The 20,000-nt window shown below is 46.7% G+C and overlaps 1 protein-coding gene across 1 annotated transcript in view; it reads right to left on the reverse strand.

Annotated features, from left to right (window-relative positions):
• The window catches only part of ccdc120a (coiled-coil domain containing 120a), a 44,863-nt gene that overhangs the window by 14,044 nt on the left and 10,819 nt on the right, over nt 1–20,000 (reverse strand). Inside the window, exons 2-6 of the mRNA XM_063208737.1 lie at nt 8,857–9,056; nt 8,484–8,574; nt 7,605–7,738; nt 3,172–3,297; nt 2,196–2,316 (exon numbers count right to left, since the gene is read on the reverse strand). Coding sequence (XP_063064807.1) covers nt 2,196–2,316; nt 3,172–3,297; nt 7,605–7,738; nt 8,484–8,574; nt 8,857–8,904 — 520 coding nt within the window. The 5' untranslated portion in view covers nt 8,905–9,056. The remainder of the gene's footprint in view (nt 1–2,195; nt 2,317–3,171; nt 3,298–7,604; nt 7,739–8,483; nt 8,575–8,856; nt 9,057–20,000) is intronic.

Below are 20,000 nucleotides of genomic sequence, written 5' to 3' on the forward strand. Positions count from 1 at the left end.
ATGCATGCATATCAATAAAGTGACCTCTGGATGTGTTCAATGTACAAGCTCTGAGTAACAGCATGGATTGCAGTTTTACATTTATGTTATTTCATGTAATTGGGAGTGTACTGTAAACATACTTCAAGCATACCTGTTAATATATTTACAATACTTAATGATGTACTTTTTACAGACTTAAAGTGTTCCAATGTAGTCCAAAGAAGCATGAAGTTAACATACTTTTATTGAACTTCAAGTAACAACAAAATTACATAGAAGTGTACTCCAACACACTCTGAATGCCATACAAATGCATGAAAAGTGTGTTTGGATCATACTTCCAAAAGTATGCTCGTAGTGCACTTGAAGTTGTCCAAAAGCGGTGCCAATTTAGCATCCTCAGTGTGCTGCAAGTGTGCTGAAGTACTGCTTTAGTAGTGATCCAGCGCACTAATAGTGCAATGAAGCGCACTTTAAATCGCCGAAAATAGTACACTTTGTACTAAGTACGGTCAAAAAAAGTACACTTTAAGTATATGGGTTTTTCACCTGGGTGTGTGTGTGTGTGTGTGTGTGTGTGTGTGTGTGTGTGTGTGTGTGTGTGTGTGTGTGTGTGTGTGTGTGTGTGTGTGTGTGATGGTGGGAGGTGTGGGGTTGAGCATGTGTGGTGTACAAGGAAGTTGACCAGCTGTGTTCGATTAGGCTCAAAGAAAGGCAAACAAGAACGAGTCGTACCTAAGACACACACACACACACACACACTTTGCACTTTCACCTTTACCAGGTTCCTCGTATCGGTTAAATGTCTGTTGTTAGGAGTGACGATTCACCTTGACATTCACTAGAGAACGGATACATGGTGCCTGGCTTCACCTCTGACACTTTGCTCTTTTCCAGAGTCAAAATACATCACCGACCGTCCACATTTTGAGGATTACTTTCATCTCCTTACTACTATTCGCAACCGAACCACAACATTCTCAAGACAACGTATCACAACATCTTTTTTCAAGGTTTTAGCAGAGGCAAGACAGATGTAACCACGGTTGATGCACATCTTTGAAAACAAACTTGTATTAACATCAGTCTACTGTAATCACCAATGTTAAATAAATGCATAGGTGCACGATCTTGCAAACCCCAGAAAATGATGTTTACCGCTGAGTTGGTTTACTCTCCACTCTGCAATTGATCACCTCAGATCTATACCTTCCACAAATGTGCATGCAAGCAAAAAGGCTTCCTGTGTTTCTTGTATTAATCAAATAAACCTATTGCTTTAAATAACAGACACAATCACTATGTATGGAGCATGTGTACTATCTCTGCGTGGCATGTACCTGTGTGGAAGCCTCAGTAAACAAGCGTTATAAATAAAAGTTATAGAGCAGTCCACAACCTTTTTTTGAATAAACGCCCCCTTGACCTCATCATAAACCTTACAACTCTCCCTTGATCTCATCATAAGCATGCCAACGACCACCTTAGTATTGAAAAATTAAATAGACTAATGCCCCCCAATGGCAACTGAGCAGCCCCCTTCTCAGCTGTGTCTAAAGACCTCAATGGCGGAAGCACAGCTCTGTCATGGAATAAAACACAAAAAAAGAATTTCAAGTGTGTGCACTCATCTCTCTAAAACTTGTAAAAACTCTTTGTCTTGTACCTTAACTTGGAATGTGGATAGTCTTCCTTCTCAACTCATATGAATAATATAAGCTACAAGTACATACATAATTGCTTTGCTTTCTATGTATAACACACACATGCACGCACACACACACACACGCACTCACACACACACACACACACACACACACACACACACACACACACACACACACACACACACACACACACACACACACACACACACACACACACACACACACACACACACACACACACACACACACACACACACACACACACACACACACACACACATAAAAACACACAAACACTCATACATGTGCAAAAACACTCAGCATATACGTGCCTGTGTGACATGCACTGTGAACAAGAGCTGAAGTTGCCTACAGTGTTCATCTTCTTCAACAAACACACACATACAGGGCAGTCATGGGTTTGCGGTTAGGTTGTCAGACTTGTAGCCCAAAGGTTGCCGGTTACACACACACACACACACACACACACACACACACACACATACACACACACAGCAGGGTACGTTCTCAAACACTATACAGTACCTGTGTGGCATCCTCGGTGTACAGTCCTCTTGCTTTGTGGCGGCTGTGGTTCCGAGTCGTGCCTGCGGAGGGTGCCACTGAACAGTGTTTTCTTCAGCTTGCGCTGGTTGGCCTCGTCCTCCTGTATAGTGGAGAGTGGGTGCAGCACACACACACACGGAAACAAATGGCCTCTTTGTTTTAGCTGGGACGAGGAAATGAAATTTACCATTTTTTTTAATCTCTGTGTGTGCTTGTGCTCTATTTTATTCTTAACAAGATAAAGACGGGATTTGTGGGTGTGTAGCTCTCTCTCTCTCTCTCTCTCTCTCTCTCTCTCTCTCTCTCTCTCTCTCTCTCTCTCTCTATCTCTCTCTCTGTGTGTGTGTGTGTGTGTGTGTGTGTGTGTGTGTGTGTGTGTGTGTGTGTGTGTGTGTGTGTGTGTGCCTCTTTAATCTGATTTACTGCATCTGAACTGATTGATTCTTATCTCTGAGCGGGATGAGTGAGTGGAAACGGTGGCAATGTGACCTGATGGAGAGTGTGCGCATTGTTATAAACTCTGTGTGTGTGTGTGTGTGTGTGTGTGTGTGTGTGTGTGTGTGTGTGTGTGTGTGTGTGGGTGTGTGCGTGTGCGTGCGTGCGTGCGTGCGTGCGTGCGTGCATGCGTGCGTACGTGTGTGCATGCGTGTGTGTGTAAGATGGGGATCAAGATGGTGTGTACAGTATGTGTGTATACTGTACGTAATGGGGACTAGGTTGTTTGTGTCTGTGTGTGCGTCTGTGCGCATACAGTATGTGGATGTGTGCATGTAGAATGTGTGTGCGTGTGCGTGTGCCTTTGTGTGTGTGTGTGTGTGTGTGTGTGTGTGTGTGTGTGTGTGTGTGTGTGTGTGTGTGTGTGTGTGTGTGTGTGTGTGTGTGTGTGTGTGTGTGTGCGTATGTGTGCGTGTGCGTGTGTGTACGTCCATACAGCATGTGTGTGTGTGTTCCTCACCTCTCCCTTGGTCGCTGCGTGTGTGTGTTTGTGTCCGTGGCGAGAGGAGCCTCCTCTGCGGCGTACGAAGGGGGGCCTCTCTCCCGCCTCCAGAGGAAACTCAGCGGGCACCTCTCCAATCAGCTCCTACGGAACACAGCACCGCGCACGGCAACAACAACAGGAAGTCACCACCACAAACATCGCAGCACGCAATATTTTGTTCCTAGTATGGCGACGCCACAGATAGCCAAACTCTGCTTCTGATTGGTCGAGCTTCAAGGGCTAGACCGAAACGCAGGAGACGGGGTGACTCTGAGACAGTTCCAAGAGTCCAGTACACATGCTGCGCAGAGCGCCACAATAGGCGGGTGCATTCGTGAGGGCGCATGCAAAAGGAGTCTGCGCAGCGCGCATCCAAAATGTGATATGAAAATGTATTCTACTGTTATCCCGTTCATGGACGTTTGTGAAATTACCTTTGTGTGTGATACATTTGTATACATTCGAGTATTGAGATGCTTTATTGCTGTATTGTAGAGTATTGTCATATTTGTATTGTACTATTGGTACTTTGGTATTGGTATTTGTATTGGTATATGAATATTGCAGTTCTATTTGTGAATTCAGAAAAACAAACATTCTATTGAGTTCTATGCTGTTGGTGTCAATGAGCTGGATATTCAGTCACCTATTTATTATGTCTCGTGTTTCCCCGTAAGGACACCATCAGGATTACGCTACACATTCATGCACATAATAAAACCCATATTTTCCTCAAACTAAAACCATATTTTCAGGCAGGGTCCCTCCCTCTCCCTCTGTTCTCTCCCCCATCTCTCCTGGCCAGGGCTACATCAGATGGCTGCAGGCCTTAGCACCACAGCTGAGGCAGATTAGGTGTGAAGAGCTCACCCCTGAGAGAGTGCGTCCTCCACAGCACAACAGAAGGCCTGCACTCGCATGGCATGGTAATGGCAATGGCACGGCATAACCAGCCGAACCAGGGTCACTAGCACCTTATGTAAGGCCCAGGACAAAGGTATCTAACAGGGACTCTCCCCAATCCAATACAATGTAAATGAAACCCCAATTTGGGGCCACTCTCTCCCCTGGGCCCGGGACAACTGTCCCCTTTGTTTCCGTCTTGTGACCCATACAGCAATTTTCACAGTCTTAATTCCACACTTCAAGAGTCAAATTTAACACTCTAATATTTGCCCTAAGTGTTGAATTAACAAAAGAGCAAAATGCGTTGTGCGGTGGGACATTCTGGCAGCCTGGCCCATTCCACCTCCACACGGCCAGCCAGAGACAGCAGGTCCTGGCATGGGCATGGACACTGGCTGAGGAGCAGGACCAGGGCAGTGATGGTGCAGGGGAGGGGAGGTCAGGAGGGTGGGCAGGAGGGAGGGAGGTAGGTGTGGTGTAGGCTTAGTGGGCAAGCATGACATGAGAAGCCTTGCTTGTTGCCATGTATGCTGGTTGGGGGTTTGTGTTGGACAGGTGGTTATTGTGGGTTTTTGGGGGGGTTGGTAGGAGTGTTTGGGCTTTTTGGGCAGGGGAGGAGAGTGGACTAGGCTGTTGCCATATATGCTGGTCGGGGGCTTGTGTAAGGCAGGTGGTTGTTGGGAGATTTTCGGGGGGGTTGGTTATGTGTCGCTGGCAAATGGGTTTGTTAGTGGCTATTTGTCAGAGCTACTTGTTCGAGTGTGTGTTTGTGACGCTCTTTACTGTTTATTATTGTAGCACAAACAAATCTAAAGTGGGCCTACGGTAGGATTATCCCATTGAGGTAAAACACAGCATATTCAATGTCACCATGTATAGATTTTGTCGTACTGTTCCGTTCAGTATTATTAGAATGCATTCCATGTTCATTTTTGATAAGTCCACTTGAATCAGTTGGTACTGCCAAAGATCATGGTCAGGACTTCTTTTCACTGTCACAGCCATTTTGTCACCATTCCTCAGTTCAGGATTTACGTAAACCAATGGCATAACTACTGCACGTTTCACATTCATGGCAGCCCTGTGTCAATGCAAACCTTACCACGCCATGAAAGCCTCGGTTAAAAGAAAACATATTTTTCCATAATATGACCTCTTTAAGGGCTTTGGAATGTCACAAACGCTGGTTGAGATGGTCCTTGATGGCTTGTCAGCTCTTGTCAGAGAGGGTGTTTTAGCACATGCATGAGGGAGAGTGTCGCAGCAAAGATAGAGGCTGCATGGTGCTGCTTCAGGGAGTGCTGGGCTTCAGTAGGATGGGGAGTGCAAAGTGAAGACTCGTAATGCTTTGAGGGGTTGTGGACTGAGTATGCTGGGTTGTCAGTTATACAATGGGAATGGCAGCACAGGCAAACGGGTAAACCTTGAGACATTCATGGCCATCAGAAGCCTCTTTGACAGCTCTTGGGGACAAGATGGGAGGGGAGGAGTAGCTCCGACCAGCTATGTGTTTCTCAACAGTGATGTTGCTAACTAACTAACTTGGTTGCAATGCAGTTTCCCATAGGCAGCCTAATGACGCTCTCAAAAAGATGGGGTCCAGGACTTAGGAGTATGATACTTCCCAGCAGCGAAAAGGAGGATGAGGAGAGGAAGTAGGGCGAGGGAGTAGGGTAGCATTTATTTGTCACAAAGAGCACTGTAGGATGCAGAGGAGGAGTGTGTGTGTGTGTGTGGGGTGTGGGGGGTGGGGGGGGGGGGGGGGGGGGGGTTTGTTAGTTATGGTTTGAGGAGTACAGCAGTAGTATATGCATTATGCATTGCACAGCAGTCCTGTAGGTTGGTTTAATTCGGCGGTTGCACATACTGTGTCAGTGTCAGTGTGTGTGTGTGTGTGTGTGTGTGTGTGTGTGTGTGTGTGTGTGTGTGTGTGTGTGTGTGTGTGTGTGTGTGTGTGTGTGTGTGTGTGTGTGTGTGTGTGTGTGTGTGTGTGTGTGTGTGTGTGTGTGTGTGTGTGTGTGTGTGACTGTATTTGTGCCCGCGTATGTGTGCATGTATTTATGAGCGCTTGTGTGTGTGCGAGTGTCTGTGTGTGTATGTGTGTGTGTGTGTGTGTGCATGCGTGTGTGTATGTGTGCGTGTGTGCATGCATCTGTGCGTGTGTTTGTGTGCATGCATACCAAGTCATTCTCCATTTGGAGTGGGTATGGTAATTGCGATTGTGTATGCTGTGGGTTGGTCACACGCTGGTGTCTGTAAGTAACACATGCAGGGTGTGTGTGTTGAGGAATGTGTGTCCTTTATGGGCCTTAAGGGCATTTGTGGTGGGTGTGATTGTCCGTGGGTAAGCTGGCTACGCTTCAGTGATTACATGTGTTGTCAGTGTGGTTTTGGGAGAGATCCTGTGGTAGCTGGTTGTTTACTGCGGAGTTGCCATGCCATCGTGTAATGATGTGTGTCTGTGCATTGCGCAAAATTAGTGACTTACTTGCACAGCATCAGTGAACACTTAGCATTTTCTCTATTTTCGTGTGTTGCCTAACATGCAGTCATTTGGTGTTTTCCTTTGCAAGGAGTGGAATGTATGAGTGCTCGAGAAAAATGTATAATTTAACAACTGTTGAATTGAATTCCTTCTGAATATATGCTACATAGGCTATTACCACTTGCACCCTAATTTGTGGATATTACATGCATTTCATTAATATGATACGTTTTTACAATATTTTTTCTTTCGTTGTCTTTGTTTGTGAGCTATGATTTTGATTCTTATCCTCTCTTGTCAGCTGGCTGATATTGATATTCCACAAGTGACCAGTCCAGATTTCGATCCTGTTTCGCAAGCTCCCCAGTTGAGTTAGTTAGTTGGTGCGTTAATGGGTCTTATCTGACTTCCTCTCCTCTCCTGAGCTGGTGCTGGTGCGTTAATGAGTAATGATTCTGTTTCTGATAGCGATTCTAGTTGTCTCTCCGGAGCTGAGCTGGTGGGTTGTGGCTATTTAATGAGTGTCCCCCAGGCAGGCCTAATGGCATTAGCAGTACTGCTGTTTAATGGGTGTGGCGTGGGCAGCAGTGTCGGTGAGTCGATGGCCCCACGGCGGCGGTGCTGCTATTGGCACTGTTGCCTTGGCCCTCCGCAACCAGGGTGCCTCATCATCAGGTTGCAGTACTCCTGTTTTCAGCACTTTTTACTGACCATTAATTAAATTACATTACACTTAGTTGACGTTTTTACCCAAAGCGACTTGCAGTTATTGACAGGGTATTGGTTACAGTTCCTGGAGCAGTATACGGGTTATGTGCCTTGTTCAAGGGCACCTCTGTCATGGAGTGAAGTAGGCAGTGGAAAGGTGGGATTTGAACCTGCAACCCTCTGATCTAAATCCTATCTCCCTATCCATTAAGTCATGGCTGCCCCCAAATCATGAATCATTGTGCAGCAGTATTTATATATATTGGCAATGGACAGTAAATACACTCTAGAAAACAGACGTTCAACTGACCGCTTCCTGCAGGCAGACTCTCTTCAGCTCGGCCAGACGGGTGTTGAGAAGCGTCTGCAGACCGCGTCTCCTCTCCTGCAGCTCCGAGATACGCTCCGCTCGCTGCTTAGTGTCCTGCCCCGCCTGGCCCAGGTCTACGCACGCACGCGCACACACACACACACACACACACACACACACACACACACACACACACACACACACACACACACACACACACACACACACACACACACACACACACACACACAGTCACATATTCACACACACACACAGAGGGAGAAATACTGTAATACACAGATATCCAAGAGTACATCCCATCCTGGACAGCACAGTACAAACCTACATACAAGGAATTAGAACACAGATACAAGAGTAGGCCAAATAGAAAAGGACAACCAGATGTACATATATAACTCAGTCAAACATGCAAAGCCAAAATAAACAGAAAACTCAGAGCAGCATGTGCAGACAACAGTACATCCTTATATTCCACAGGCAGACACCCACCCAAGCCAAATCCATAAACAAACATACAACAGGCATAACAGGCATTGGAATGGGCACAGTTTCCACGGTAGATATCTCTCAATAGCCTTAACAGTCCACATGTCATGCATGTTTTTATTTTTTCCTAAAAATGCATATATACATCCCACCTCAGAAGGGAGACGTCCATACATTCAGAGAAGTAGGATTCGCTATTCTATAATAGAAGTTCATGATTCTCCATGCTAATGTGAAGCTTCAGTATGCGGCCAACTAGTTTCTCTGTTCTTATGTTCTATTATTTAAAAAATTGTATAATACCAGTATGATTCCGTATCTACTATGGACCAAGGGTTGGTAGGCTATTCATAGCTGAATAAAAATTCTCACTGTGGTTCGTGATCAGGTCAGCCTTGACCTCCATGGCACGAGTCTGCTGTGTGACCTCGCGGTTCTCGCTGGCTCCTGATTGGTTGCTTACCTAGGCAAACACAAAAAAAGGAAGTTACCATGGTGACAACACATTTAGATGTAGGATAAAGGATGGTATTGAAACTTGAGTTTGCTTATTTTCCTGTCTGAAATCAGTAATATGTATCGTGCAAATATATAAGAGCAAAAACAATGTGGAAAATGGGTTGAGCACACAGCAAGTGACATATTTCTTAAAGGTTACTACTATATGCTATATAAAAATACACACTGACCTAAATAAGCAGGTGTAATGGTGTTCCAAAAAAGATAGGGCAGTGATCTCTCTTACCTCCGGGCTGTGTTCATAAGTGCTGTAGTAATCTGGGCTTGTGGCCATTCACTGATGGCTGCAGTGCCGTCTACAGGCCCCCTGCTGGCACAGCCCTGTAGTGTCACCAAACCGCCTGCGGGGGAGCCACTGTGTCCAACACACACCGCGCTCGGATCTCAGCGCTTCTTCTTACAAGCGGCAGCGACGCCAGCAGCACTCTGGATTGAAAACACACACAAAAAAACATGTCTATGAGGATTCTTATTCTTGCACGTCATGTTAATCAACAGACTCTGTCTGTAAGTTGGAAAACTCAAGTTGGAAACTGGACTTGAAATGAGTCCCCTTTGAAAGTCTGATGTTTAAGGAAACCAGGAGTAACATCACTGCATAGCACTCATAACATCACTGATCACAGCATTCAAAAAAGCAAACGGTGTCCGAACAAAGGTTGTTTAATGCCGTTTCATGGAAGCAGGCATTATTATCACTGAATCAAAGGTCACAACACACGATATCAAAGCAAACGGTGGTTCAACAGCAGCTGCCGAGTAGCATAGGGGCCTGTGTTGATATACACAGCTCCAATAGCCTGGAGACGCACACACAGGGGCCGGTGGCAGAGTTGTAGTAGAAGTAGAAGTACTCTTGCAGATGTAATTACAATAGTGATATGTATGATCTTACATGGTTTCACCTTCGTAATATCACACTAGTCATGATGTAATTACATCTGTAAGAGTACTTCTACTTCTAATTCATACAACTCTGTACAAAAGTAGCTCTATCTATACCACAACTACAGAGAGATGGTGGTACAGAGAGATGGTGGTAGTGGTGTCTGTGAAGATTCTCATTCATGCGGGTCATTGGTCAAAGGAGTTCATATGTAAGCAGAAAAAAATCTTTCTGGAGTTTAAATACAGTAGCTTCCCCCCTTTATCCAAAGTATTTTGTCAGTATTGACCTCATGGTTAAGGAGAAGGACTTTATGTTACTGAATCAGTCAGTGAAAATCACAACACACAACAACAAAGCAAGCGGTGGTTCAACAGCAGCGGGAGAGGAGCGCAGGCATAGGGGCTGTGTTGATATACGCCTTTCTAGTAGCCTGGAGACCCACACAGGGGCCAGTGGCAGATACAAAAGTAGCCCTATCTATCTCTGTGTCTATATCACTCCAAGGCGTAACAACACAGAGAAATGATGGTGGATCGTGGTGGTTATGGCTATAGCTGTTTCTTTTTTTCTTTCTTCTCTTTTTTCCATCTTTTTTTTTTTTTTTTTGAAGTGCAGACATATTTTGGGAGAGGAACAAGTCTATAATCAGAGCCGCCCGCCTCTTACTCCATTCGTCTCCTCTCCCAAACACCACTTGTCACTCAGCGGGCTCCTCTGAAGCATGCACTCCAAGCATGTCGAGTCAGACTCGGCCATGTACGGGCTTCTCTCTCTCTCTCTCTCTCTCTCTCTCTCTCTCTCTCTCTCTCTCTCTCTCCATCTCTTTCTTTCACTCCTTCTTTCTATCTGCCTGTCTCTGTTCTTTCATTCTTTCTTTCTTTCTTTCTCTCTATCTCCCTCTCTCTCTCTCACTCTCTCTTTCTCCCTGTCTCTCTTTCTTTCTATCTATCAGCTTGTCTCTGTTGTTTCTTTCTCTCTCTCTCTCTCTCTCTCTCTCTCTCTCTCTCTCTCTCTCTCTCTCTCTCTCTCTCTCTCTCTCTCTCTCTCTCTCTCTCTCTCTCTCTGTCTTTCTTTTGAAGTGCCTGCGGGCTCATTTGCAGGCCGGTTGACTGCGTTGTTTTCACTGCGTAAACATGTCTGACCGGTAGGGTCAAAACTCTATGACCTGTAATGAGCCCTCAGGCAGCTTCTAAGACCCACGAGTGGAGAGGGCCACCACTCACACATACATAAGCATAGTCAGACACACACACACACACACACACACACACACACACACACACACACACACACACACACACACACACACACACACACACACACACACACACACATACACACACACACACACACACACACACACACACACACACACACACACACACACACACACACACACACACACACACACACACACACACACACACACACATCCTCGTGTAACCCCCTGGCCACATGGCCAACCCTGAGAAGGTGCAGGAAGAGCAGGAAGCTCAGCTCAGCTCTGCGAGGAAACGCAGGAAATGGCCAGCAAGAGCGGGAAGCCAGCCGTCCACCCGGTGAGAAAAAACACTCACTCACATGGACACACACATAGTCACACACACACACAGTCGTACACAGAGACACAGACACACTCTCACACGTATGCTAACACACACACACACACACACACACACACACACACACACACACACACACACACACACACACACACACACACACACACACACACACACACACACACACAGAAATGCATGTGCGCCGATACACACACACACACACACACACACACACACACACACACACACACACACGTGACAAGACGAGGCATGGATGAAGATAAACAACACTCCCAACAACACCCACAGCACAGGCTAACGACATTGAGCCCTCCACTCTCCCAAGGCTTACCACAGACAGCTGTGTGGAGAGTTTCACCCTCCTGCAGGACTGCCCAGGATGTGGAGGCTGCACCAACCTCACGACAATGGTGAAGAAGGAGGCCCACAAACAAAACATCCTAACTTAGAGAGAGAGAGGGAAAGGGGAAGGCTTTCTGCATGCCACATTGCCACAAATGCACTTGTCCACCATTACTGGCACACAAGCATGCATTCTCTCTATGTCTCTGTCTCCCTTTGTCTCTTTCTGTCTCTCTGTCTGTCTCTCTTCCTCTCTCTCTTCCCCCCCCCCTCTCTCTCTCTCTCCCTCTCTCAATGTCTGATTCTCCTCCAGACCATCCCTCCCAGACCTTAGTTAACTCCCACCGCAGTGCCCAGAGGCGATTCTTCCGAGCTGTTTTGCTTTTCTCATGGTCACCAGAAGCAGAACAATCGTGCTCGAAAACAATCATTATCATTTCCTTTCGAGCCGCTCACATGTTTTTTTGGTCGCTCTTGGGTTACAGAGCTGGGTTTTTTTTTCAATTTGGCGGAACCTTTGAGAACTAATTTGTCAGTGCAAAGTTTTGTGGTGAGGAAAATTTGGTGTTGCAAAGCAACATGCGGAGCAAAGTGTAGTTTGCCACATAGACACTACGAATTGCATTATCTGGAAAGCATAGTCCCATATATAACGATTATGTCCTCTGACTTTCCTTTTGAAAGTCGCTTTAGTTATAAAGCGTCTGCAAAATGCAATGTAATGTAATAACATAACATAACACTCAGAGACGGGGAAGGTTCGGCAAATGACATCGGGACAGAATCGAACCCGGGTCACCTGTGTAGTAGTCCAGTGCCCAGCCGATTGAGCCACGGCTGGGCCTATATCCATAGCTTTTACAGTAAAATCCAGACATGAGCCAACAATTGGGATCTCTCACGTGCATCTAAAGGCACTGACAGAGAGTCTGACAGCATAGGGTTATTGTGACATATGGCGAACAGGTATGTGAGACATGGGCTAAAGACAGCAACTGAGTGACAGGCAGAAGCCATACGTGTCATAACAAAGTGAATTGTGTGAGTGGTTTCAAGTGCTTGCACATAAAACGCACACCACAGACAACACGGTACAAACAGAGCGACACATGCATAAAATGGAATTTACACGTCCGCTCACACAAAAAAACATACACGCAGAGAAACCATACAAACATGTGTGAATAATGTTGTGAAAACTTTTCTTGTGGATATCCGCACACATACAAACAATCGCTCTCTCTCTGTCTCTATTTCTCTCTCTGTTTCTCTGTTCATCTCTCCCCACCCACAGACACAAACATACAATACATTTGTATATACATACATACACAATCTCTCTACTTCTTACTGTGCCTACACACACACGCACGCACGCACGCACGCACGCACGCACGCACGCACGCACGCACGCACGCACGCACACACACACACACACACACACACACACACACACACACACACACATACAGGTCAGTGAAGGGACAGTCGAAATGAAAGCGATCCAGAGAGAGAGAGAGCTCTAGCTTACAAGCACAACAAAAACAAACACGTGTTGGTAGAGCAAACGTACGTGCCACGGCTGGCTCCGTCTCCGTTGACTTAGTGTAGGGTTACACACAGCGAATGGAAGCACTGCTGCTTACTCCACGGCTGATAAGCCTCTCGCTGGCTATTGGTGCTGTGCCTTTATCAAATCCCCTTGTAAGACCAAGATCAACTTTCGTCTGAGGGGAGGTTTGGACAAATGCATCACAGAGGTCTGTCATGTCAACATGTAGGAGCTGTAGCTGAATGTGAATCACTATTGAACAACTGTTTCATCAACTTGTTACAACTTATGAATTCAGTTTGCTAGGCCTATGTGGGCTGTCGGCTGTAACTATATCAAGTCAGTTTGAAGGAGTGAGTATGCGTCTTTAGTTGTCTATGAGCAAAGAAGTGAATGGACACACTGCTGCTTACTCCACAGTGATACCCCCCTCACCAACCATTGGTGCTTTGCCATCATCAAATCCCATTGTAAGACCGAGATCAACTTTCATCTGAGGGGGCTATGGTGAATGCACCACAGACATTTGTCATTTCAACATGTAAGAGGCTATAGCTGAAATGATACTTACATTTTATAATATCAACTATCCAACTTGAAATAGTGTGTTCCATCAACTTGTAGCAATGGTTGATCGACTTGTAACAACATCTGAATTCAGTTTGCTGGCCAATGTGGACTGTATAACTGCACCAAGCACATTTGGAGGAGTGAATGTCTGTCTATGACGAATGCACCACTGAGATTTGACATTTCAATATGTAGGAGGCTGTAGCTGAATATACTGCATTTGCATTTTACATAACGCTTAATTGTTCAACTTCTGGATTCAGTTTGCTTGTCTCTGTGGGCTACAGTATACAGACGAGTTTGGAGGCGTGAAATATCTGTCTTTAGTCATCTCTGAGCGGCATACCAAAGGGAACACTGTCCGACCTTGAAATAGTTCAACTTGTAAGCAATGGTTCATCAACTTGTTTATAATTTCTGCATTCAGTTTGCTGGTGAAGTTTGGTGGAGTGAAAGTATCTGTCTTTAGTTGTCTATGAGTGACAAAGTGAATGGGAAAATCGCTGTTCACCCTGCAGTGATAAGCCTCTCGCCAGCCTCTCGCTGGTGCTCTGCTATTATCAAATCCCATTGTAAGCCTGAGATCAACTGTCGTCTGAGGGGGCTTCAGCGACAAATGCGGTTCGTGAGCTGCCAACAGGCACGGCAGAGGTGCCTCATACCTCTCACCAGTCACCACACAGAGATTTGTCATGTCAACATGTAAGACACTGCAGTCAAATTCATGCAGGTATTTTATGCTGTATATACTGTATCAACACTTCATATAGTTCTTTTAAATGTGATTCCAAAACCCATTTTAATGGTTCAGCCACATGTCACAGGGTGAAAATGCACTTCTGAATTTAGTTAGCTACCCTCTGGGGAAATATAACCACACCACGCAAGTTTGAAAGAGCAAAACATCTGTGTTTATTTGTCTATCAGTGAGAACTATGCTTCTAACCTGTGAGGGGACAGAAGAGCTATTGCTTTAAGAACTGAAAATGGGCCCCGTGCTGTTATTGTTTTGTCTGGGAATGGCCGTCTTAAACAGCTTTATTGATGATATCTCTCTCAACAGCAACCTAAATAGAAAGTGGGGCATAGACACCAGTGCAGACGGAGGAGAGAGGCTTTGTTTCCCCCCAAATGGCCTATAAGCGATAAGGCTCTCAGTTGAAGGCACAGTGGTTTCGCAAAAGATGAACACAACTGATATGTTTGAGGAACGAGAGATGCCGTATGGTGACTGAAGATGCACATATTTGTGCATGAGAGACAGATGGAAAGCGAGCGGTGATTGGCTCCAACTGAGACTGCGCCTGTGTGTGTGTGTGTGTGTGTGTGTGTGTGTGTGTGTGTGTGTGTGTGTGTGTGTGTGTGTGTGTGTGTGTGTGTGTGTGTGTGTGTGTGTATGTGTGTGTATGTATGCGTACGTGTGCAGTTGTGTGCATACGTGCGAGTGCATGTGTGTGCATGCGCGTGTGCATACTTGTGTGTACGTGTGCGGGCATTTGCATTCGTTTGTGCATGTGTGTGTGTGTGCGTGCGTGTGTGTGTGTGTGTGTGTGTGTGTGTGTGTGTGTGTGTGTGTGTGTGTGTGTGTGTGTGTGCGTGTAGGCAAATGGCGGTGCAAATGGCCTGCTGTCCTCATGAGACTGTCAGGCATTCCTGCAGCTCTTCTCAGTCGTGTCCGAGCTTGCCATCACCTCACCTCTTACTCCCTCTTGGCTAACAAGGAGCTAAGAAAACTCTTGTCCATCTCCCTCGCTCTCTGCAATCCCCTGCCTTGATCTGTCCATCTTACATTCTCAATCTCTCTCTCTCTCTCTTTTTCTCTCCCTCTCCAGGTGTCTTGCTCTGTCCATCTCTCTTGTTTCTTCTCTCTTTCACACATTCTCCTGCTTGGTCCATCTCTGTCTCTGTCTCTGTCTCTGTCTCTCTCTCTCTTTTTATCTCTATCCAACCCTCTTTTGCTCTATCCATTTGTCTGTATGAGCAATGTCTACGTCCATACTGTCTATGTCCATGTATGAGTACTGTCTATGTCTATACTGTCTATGTCCTTACCTAGATTAGTCTATGTCTGCATGGGAGAGCAAGAAACGCAATTTCAAATTCTTTGTATGACCAGTGCATGTAAAGAAATTGACAATAAACTTGACTTGACTTGACTTGACTCACTCACTCCTCTCCTACTCTGTACGTACATCTCCCCTTTCTCAGCCATGTCTAATTCTGTCTTTTTCCATTTTTCTCTTTCTCTCAACCATCAATGATGTCTACTATCTCTGCATCTATCCATCTCATCCTCTAGCTCTGTCTGTCTTTGTCTGATTCTTTTCTGTGTTTTTTTCTCTCTCCAGTGTTTCGTGTGCCATGGCATTGTCATTTTGGTATTTAGTGTAACATTTGAGATGTCAGCAGATCTGTGACTAAGGTTTCTCTTTCTCTTCTCTAGAGCTTTGTTGGCATCCACACCTGAATGCCCATTTTGTGTGCTGCCTGTCGTTCTCTCTCTCTCTCTCTCTCTCTCTCTCTCTCTCTCTCTCTCTCTCTCTCTCTCTCTCTCTCTCTCTCTCTCTCTCTCTCTCTCTCTCTCTCCTATCTACGAGCTGAAACAAATCTGCCCCTCTCCCCTTCCCACACCTCTGTCCACATTGTTTTTGTTCTTGTAGAAACCTAAAGGGCGAGACTCAGCAGATTTTTTTTCTGCCTGGACTCGACGGCACCCCCTCCCTCATCCCTTCCCCTCCTTCCCCCGTCCCCTTGCTGTATCCACTGCCCCCTACCTACCACCCACAACCCCTCTCTCCTTCCCCCCTGTTGCCTTGCCCTCACTGCCCCCACTGCCCCCTCTCCCTCCCTGCCCTCCTGTTCCCAGTGGCTCTGACCAGCCCCACAGTGCATGCCATGCCACCGCTGGTAATTAATCCCGCCACAGACGAGGAAGTGTGAACACAGCTGCATTTCCACATGGCCGCACCTATACCGACCACGACCAACCAACCGACGCCACAGGTCCCCCCTCTTGTTGCTACAGTCACGATTTACAGTCGCCATGGGCCCCCTTTGGTACACACACACAGAGCACTGTGCCTGAAGTACCGATTTGGAGGCAAGGGGAGGAAACAAAATCCACAATGCTATTATTTAGGTCACTAAGCACTTACTTCCAACAAGTGAACTTCAGCTGAACTTTGTGGTAATTATTAAAATCCAATTATTTAATAATCATCAGAAGTTTGTTGTGCTGTGTTAAAGCGGATTACAGAGAGGGAATTTGAGGCGAGAAATGCCTTCAAGTCAACACAGAGCATAATTCATGCATAACCTTTTCGCTAATACACCCAAGCAACACTCTCGGAGCGGCCAGCAGTTCTGCATGAAAGGCGACACATACAGTAAGCTGCCAAGTAGGGTTTCCCTAGCAACAAACCCACCCTCCACGACAACTTCAACAATGTTAAAAAAACCAACCCAAACGCTGTCAGAATCACCTCATATTTCAAACTGAGGAGTGTTTTATGCAGATGAAAGCCACCATTCATATCGGAAAGGACGCATCTGCCCACTTCACCGCGTGAAGGTCACCCACGTGACCTAATGGCCATCGCCGTGCCAACCTCCCGCCGCTCCTTGGCACCTGACCCGTCAATCCCATAGACCCCTCTGACCAGCCCATTAACACCAGTGGCACACAGAGCTGGACCAGGCGGCGATCTTCCCATCTGTCTACCACCACAGCAAACACAACATTGTGGAAATACACACAGTGGCGTGGCAGAGGACTGCAAAAAACAGGGGAATGCACATTTAAATACACTACAACATGATCCACTGTATTGCACAATTTCACCATCTATTGTGCAACTATATGGTATAAAGTGCTTCCCAAAGTGTAACCAGCCTCCTTTCAACTCTCTTGAGTTGAAATTTATATTTTTGTGATCGTAATTATGTCTTGTAAATATGGAAAATAAACAATGCATAATTTGTGCTAATTTTTCCTAATAGAGAGGGATTATTTGGTCAAAGAGACCTACAGGTGACACAAATTCCATGTCCTTCCTCCATTCCAATTTGTCCCAAGCAATAAACACCTCCAACACAACACCCCAACCAAACATCTCGAGGCTACAACAACCTAGTGTTTTCCCCTGAAGTAAAAGGTGCCTTCTGGTTTTTAGAAAATAGGGGGGGGGGGAGTTGATCTCTGACCAAACCCAGCTGGGAAGTGTTCTTGTGCGGAAGATGAATGGATGCAGAGAGAGAGAGAGAGAGAGAGAGAGAGAGAGAGAGAGAGAAGAGAGAGAGAGAGAGAGAGAGAGAGAGAGAGAGAGAAGAGAGAGAAGAGAGAGAGGCAGAGACATGGAGAGAGACAGACAAAGACAAAGTAACACAGAAAGTGGAAAGGAGAAAGACTGGGGAGGTATGAGAGAAATATAGGCAAGAGAAAAAGAGAGAGAGAGAGGGAGAGAGAGAGAGAGAGAGAGAGAGAGAGAGAGAAAGAGAGAGAGAGAGAGAGAGAGAGAGAGAGACCGGAAAGGAGAGCAGGAACAGTGCGAGGTGGGCCGGCAGACACACCTCCATGAGGAGGCCCTGGGGAGAGTTCCAGGTGCTCTCTTTCCCTCCCTCACTCTCTCCCTATGTGTCTCTCTCTTGCTCTCCCCCCTTCTCTCCCTCCCGCTCTCTCTCTCTCCCTCTCCCTTTCTCTATCTCCCTCTCCCTCCCTCCCTCCGTGTCTCTATTTTACTCTCCCCCTTCTCTCCCTCCTTCAATCTATCTTGTCCTCGTTCTCCTCCTCTCCTCTCTCTCCTTGTCCGCGTCCCCTCTGCACCACCTGTGCTGGCTGACTCCATCCTCCACCAGGCACCAGTGACCGCACCTACGCTGAGGTCAAGCGGCCCAGAACAGGCAGCCCGAGTACAGCACACAACAAGATGTGGCCCATACTGGAATGCACTACTTAATGAAAAGAGGGAGCAGCAGAGAAGGGGAAGAGGAGGAGGGTAAAAAACGACAGGAGGAGATGGGGTATAGGGGGTAGAGGACAGTACTAGCACAGGTCACCACACGGAGGACAAAGAATAGTGTTCCTGAAGTACCTTGAGGGGCAGCTGTGACCGAGTGGTTAGGTCAAAGGGTAACAGCTGAGCTGGTCGGCTGGTGATGACTGAGGAGCGCCACTCCCGTCCCGCTGCCCTGGTGTCCTACGCTGGGCCGCGGCCAAACCAAACCAACCAAGACCTCTCTCTCTCTTTCTCTTTCCCTCTCTCTCTCTCTGTCTATTTCTCTCTCTCTCTCTCTCTCTCTCTCTCTCTCTCTCTCTCTCTCTCTCTCTCTCTCTCGCTCTCTCTCACCAACCCTATCCCACCCTTCAGTGCACTCCCCTGCACCAGCCAACATGCTCATAAACTCACATTAACACACATAGATGCGCGCACACACACACACACACACACACACACACACACACACACACACACACACACACACACACACACACACACACACACACACACACACACACACAAGATCAGCCGAGCACACACCCCCACAGACAAACACACACACTGAGCCAAGCACACACCCATATGCGCACATTTTCATGCACACATTAACATACATTATGCACACACATGCGCACGCACGCACGCACACACACACACACACCCTCACTGACACACACACGCACACACAAACACACACACTGACACACACACACACACACACACTGACACACACACACACACTGACATACACACACACTTCCTCTGACTGGCAGGGACAGCAGCTCCAGCTGAGTCGTGGAGGTCTGAGGCAAGAGAGGCAGGCGGGAGAGGCAGGAGTGGGCGACGACAGATGGCCCCGGCATATGCGACCCAGAGCCAACCTCAGCTGCTCGCCGTCATACCCACAACCCTTAAAACATCCAAACGCATTAAACATACATGGGGGGTGGGGTGGGGTGTTTCACAAGGCCCCACGGACCGACAAACACAGACGCACAGACACAGTCTTGGGAAGGCGGGGTGGTGGTGTGGTGGTTAAGAGGATGCTGGGTGGGAGAAAATAAAACAAACTGGCTCTAATGAGCTTTGCTGATGAGTGGCGAGGAGAGAGGAGAGAGGGATGCTGCTCGTTAGCTACTGCGATGATGCTGACAAACAAATGCCCCTGTGGGAGGGTGAGAGACGCGCCTGTGTTCATTTGAGATGGAAATATGGCGGGGTAAGCCTACTGTATGTGGCTAGCCCAGCCTTAGCACAGCTAGTGCAATCGATGTACGTACCGTACGTCAGCAGACCTCTGCTAAACATTGCACTTCATTACAGTACTGCCAATTCTTTTTGTCTCACAAAGTTCTGTTACTTTGTTTGTTTCTCAGCATATTTCCTTGTTAACAAAGTCCCTTTGGATAGTGTCTGCTAAATGCAATATAATGCAGC

The sequence above is a fragment of the Engraulis encrasicolus genome, chromosome 10 (genome assembly GCF_034702125.1).
Source record: "Engraulis encrasicolus isolate BLACKSEA-1 chromosome 10, IST_EnEncr_1.0, whole genome shotgun sequence".
NCBI classification, from domain to species: Eukaryota; Metazoa; Chordata; class Actinopteri; order Clupeiformes; family Engraulidae; genus Engraulis; species Engraulis encrasicolus.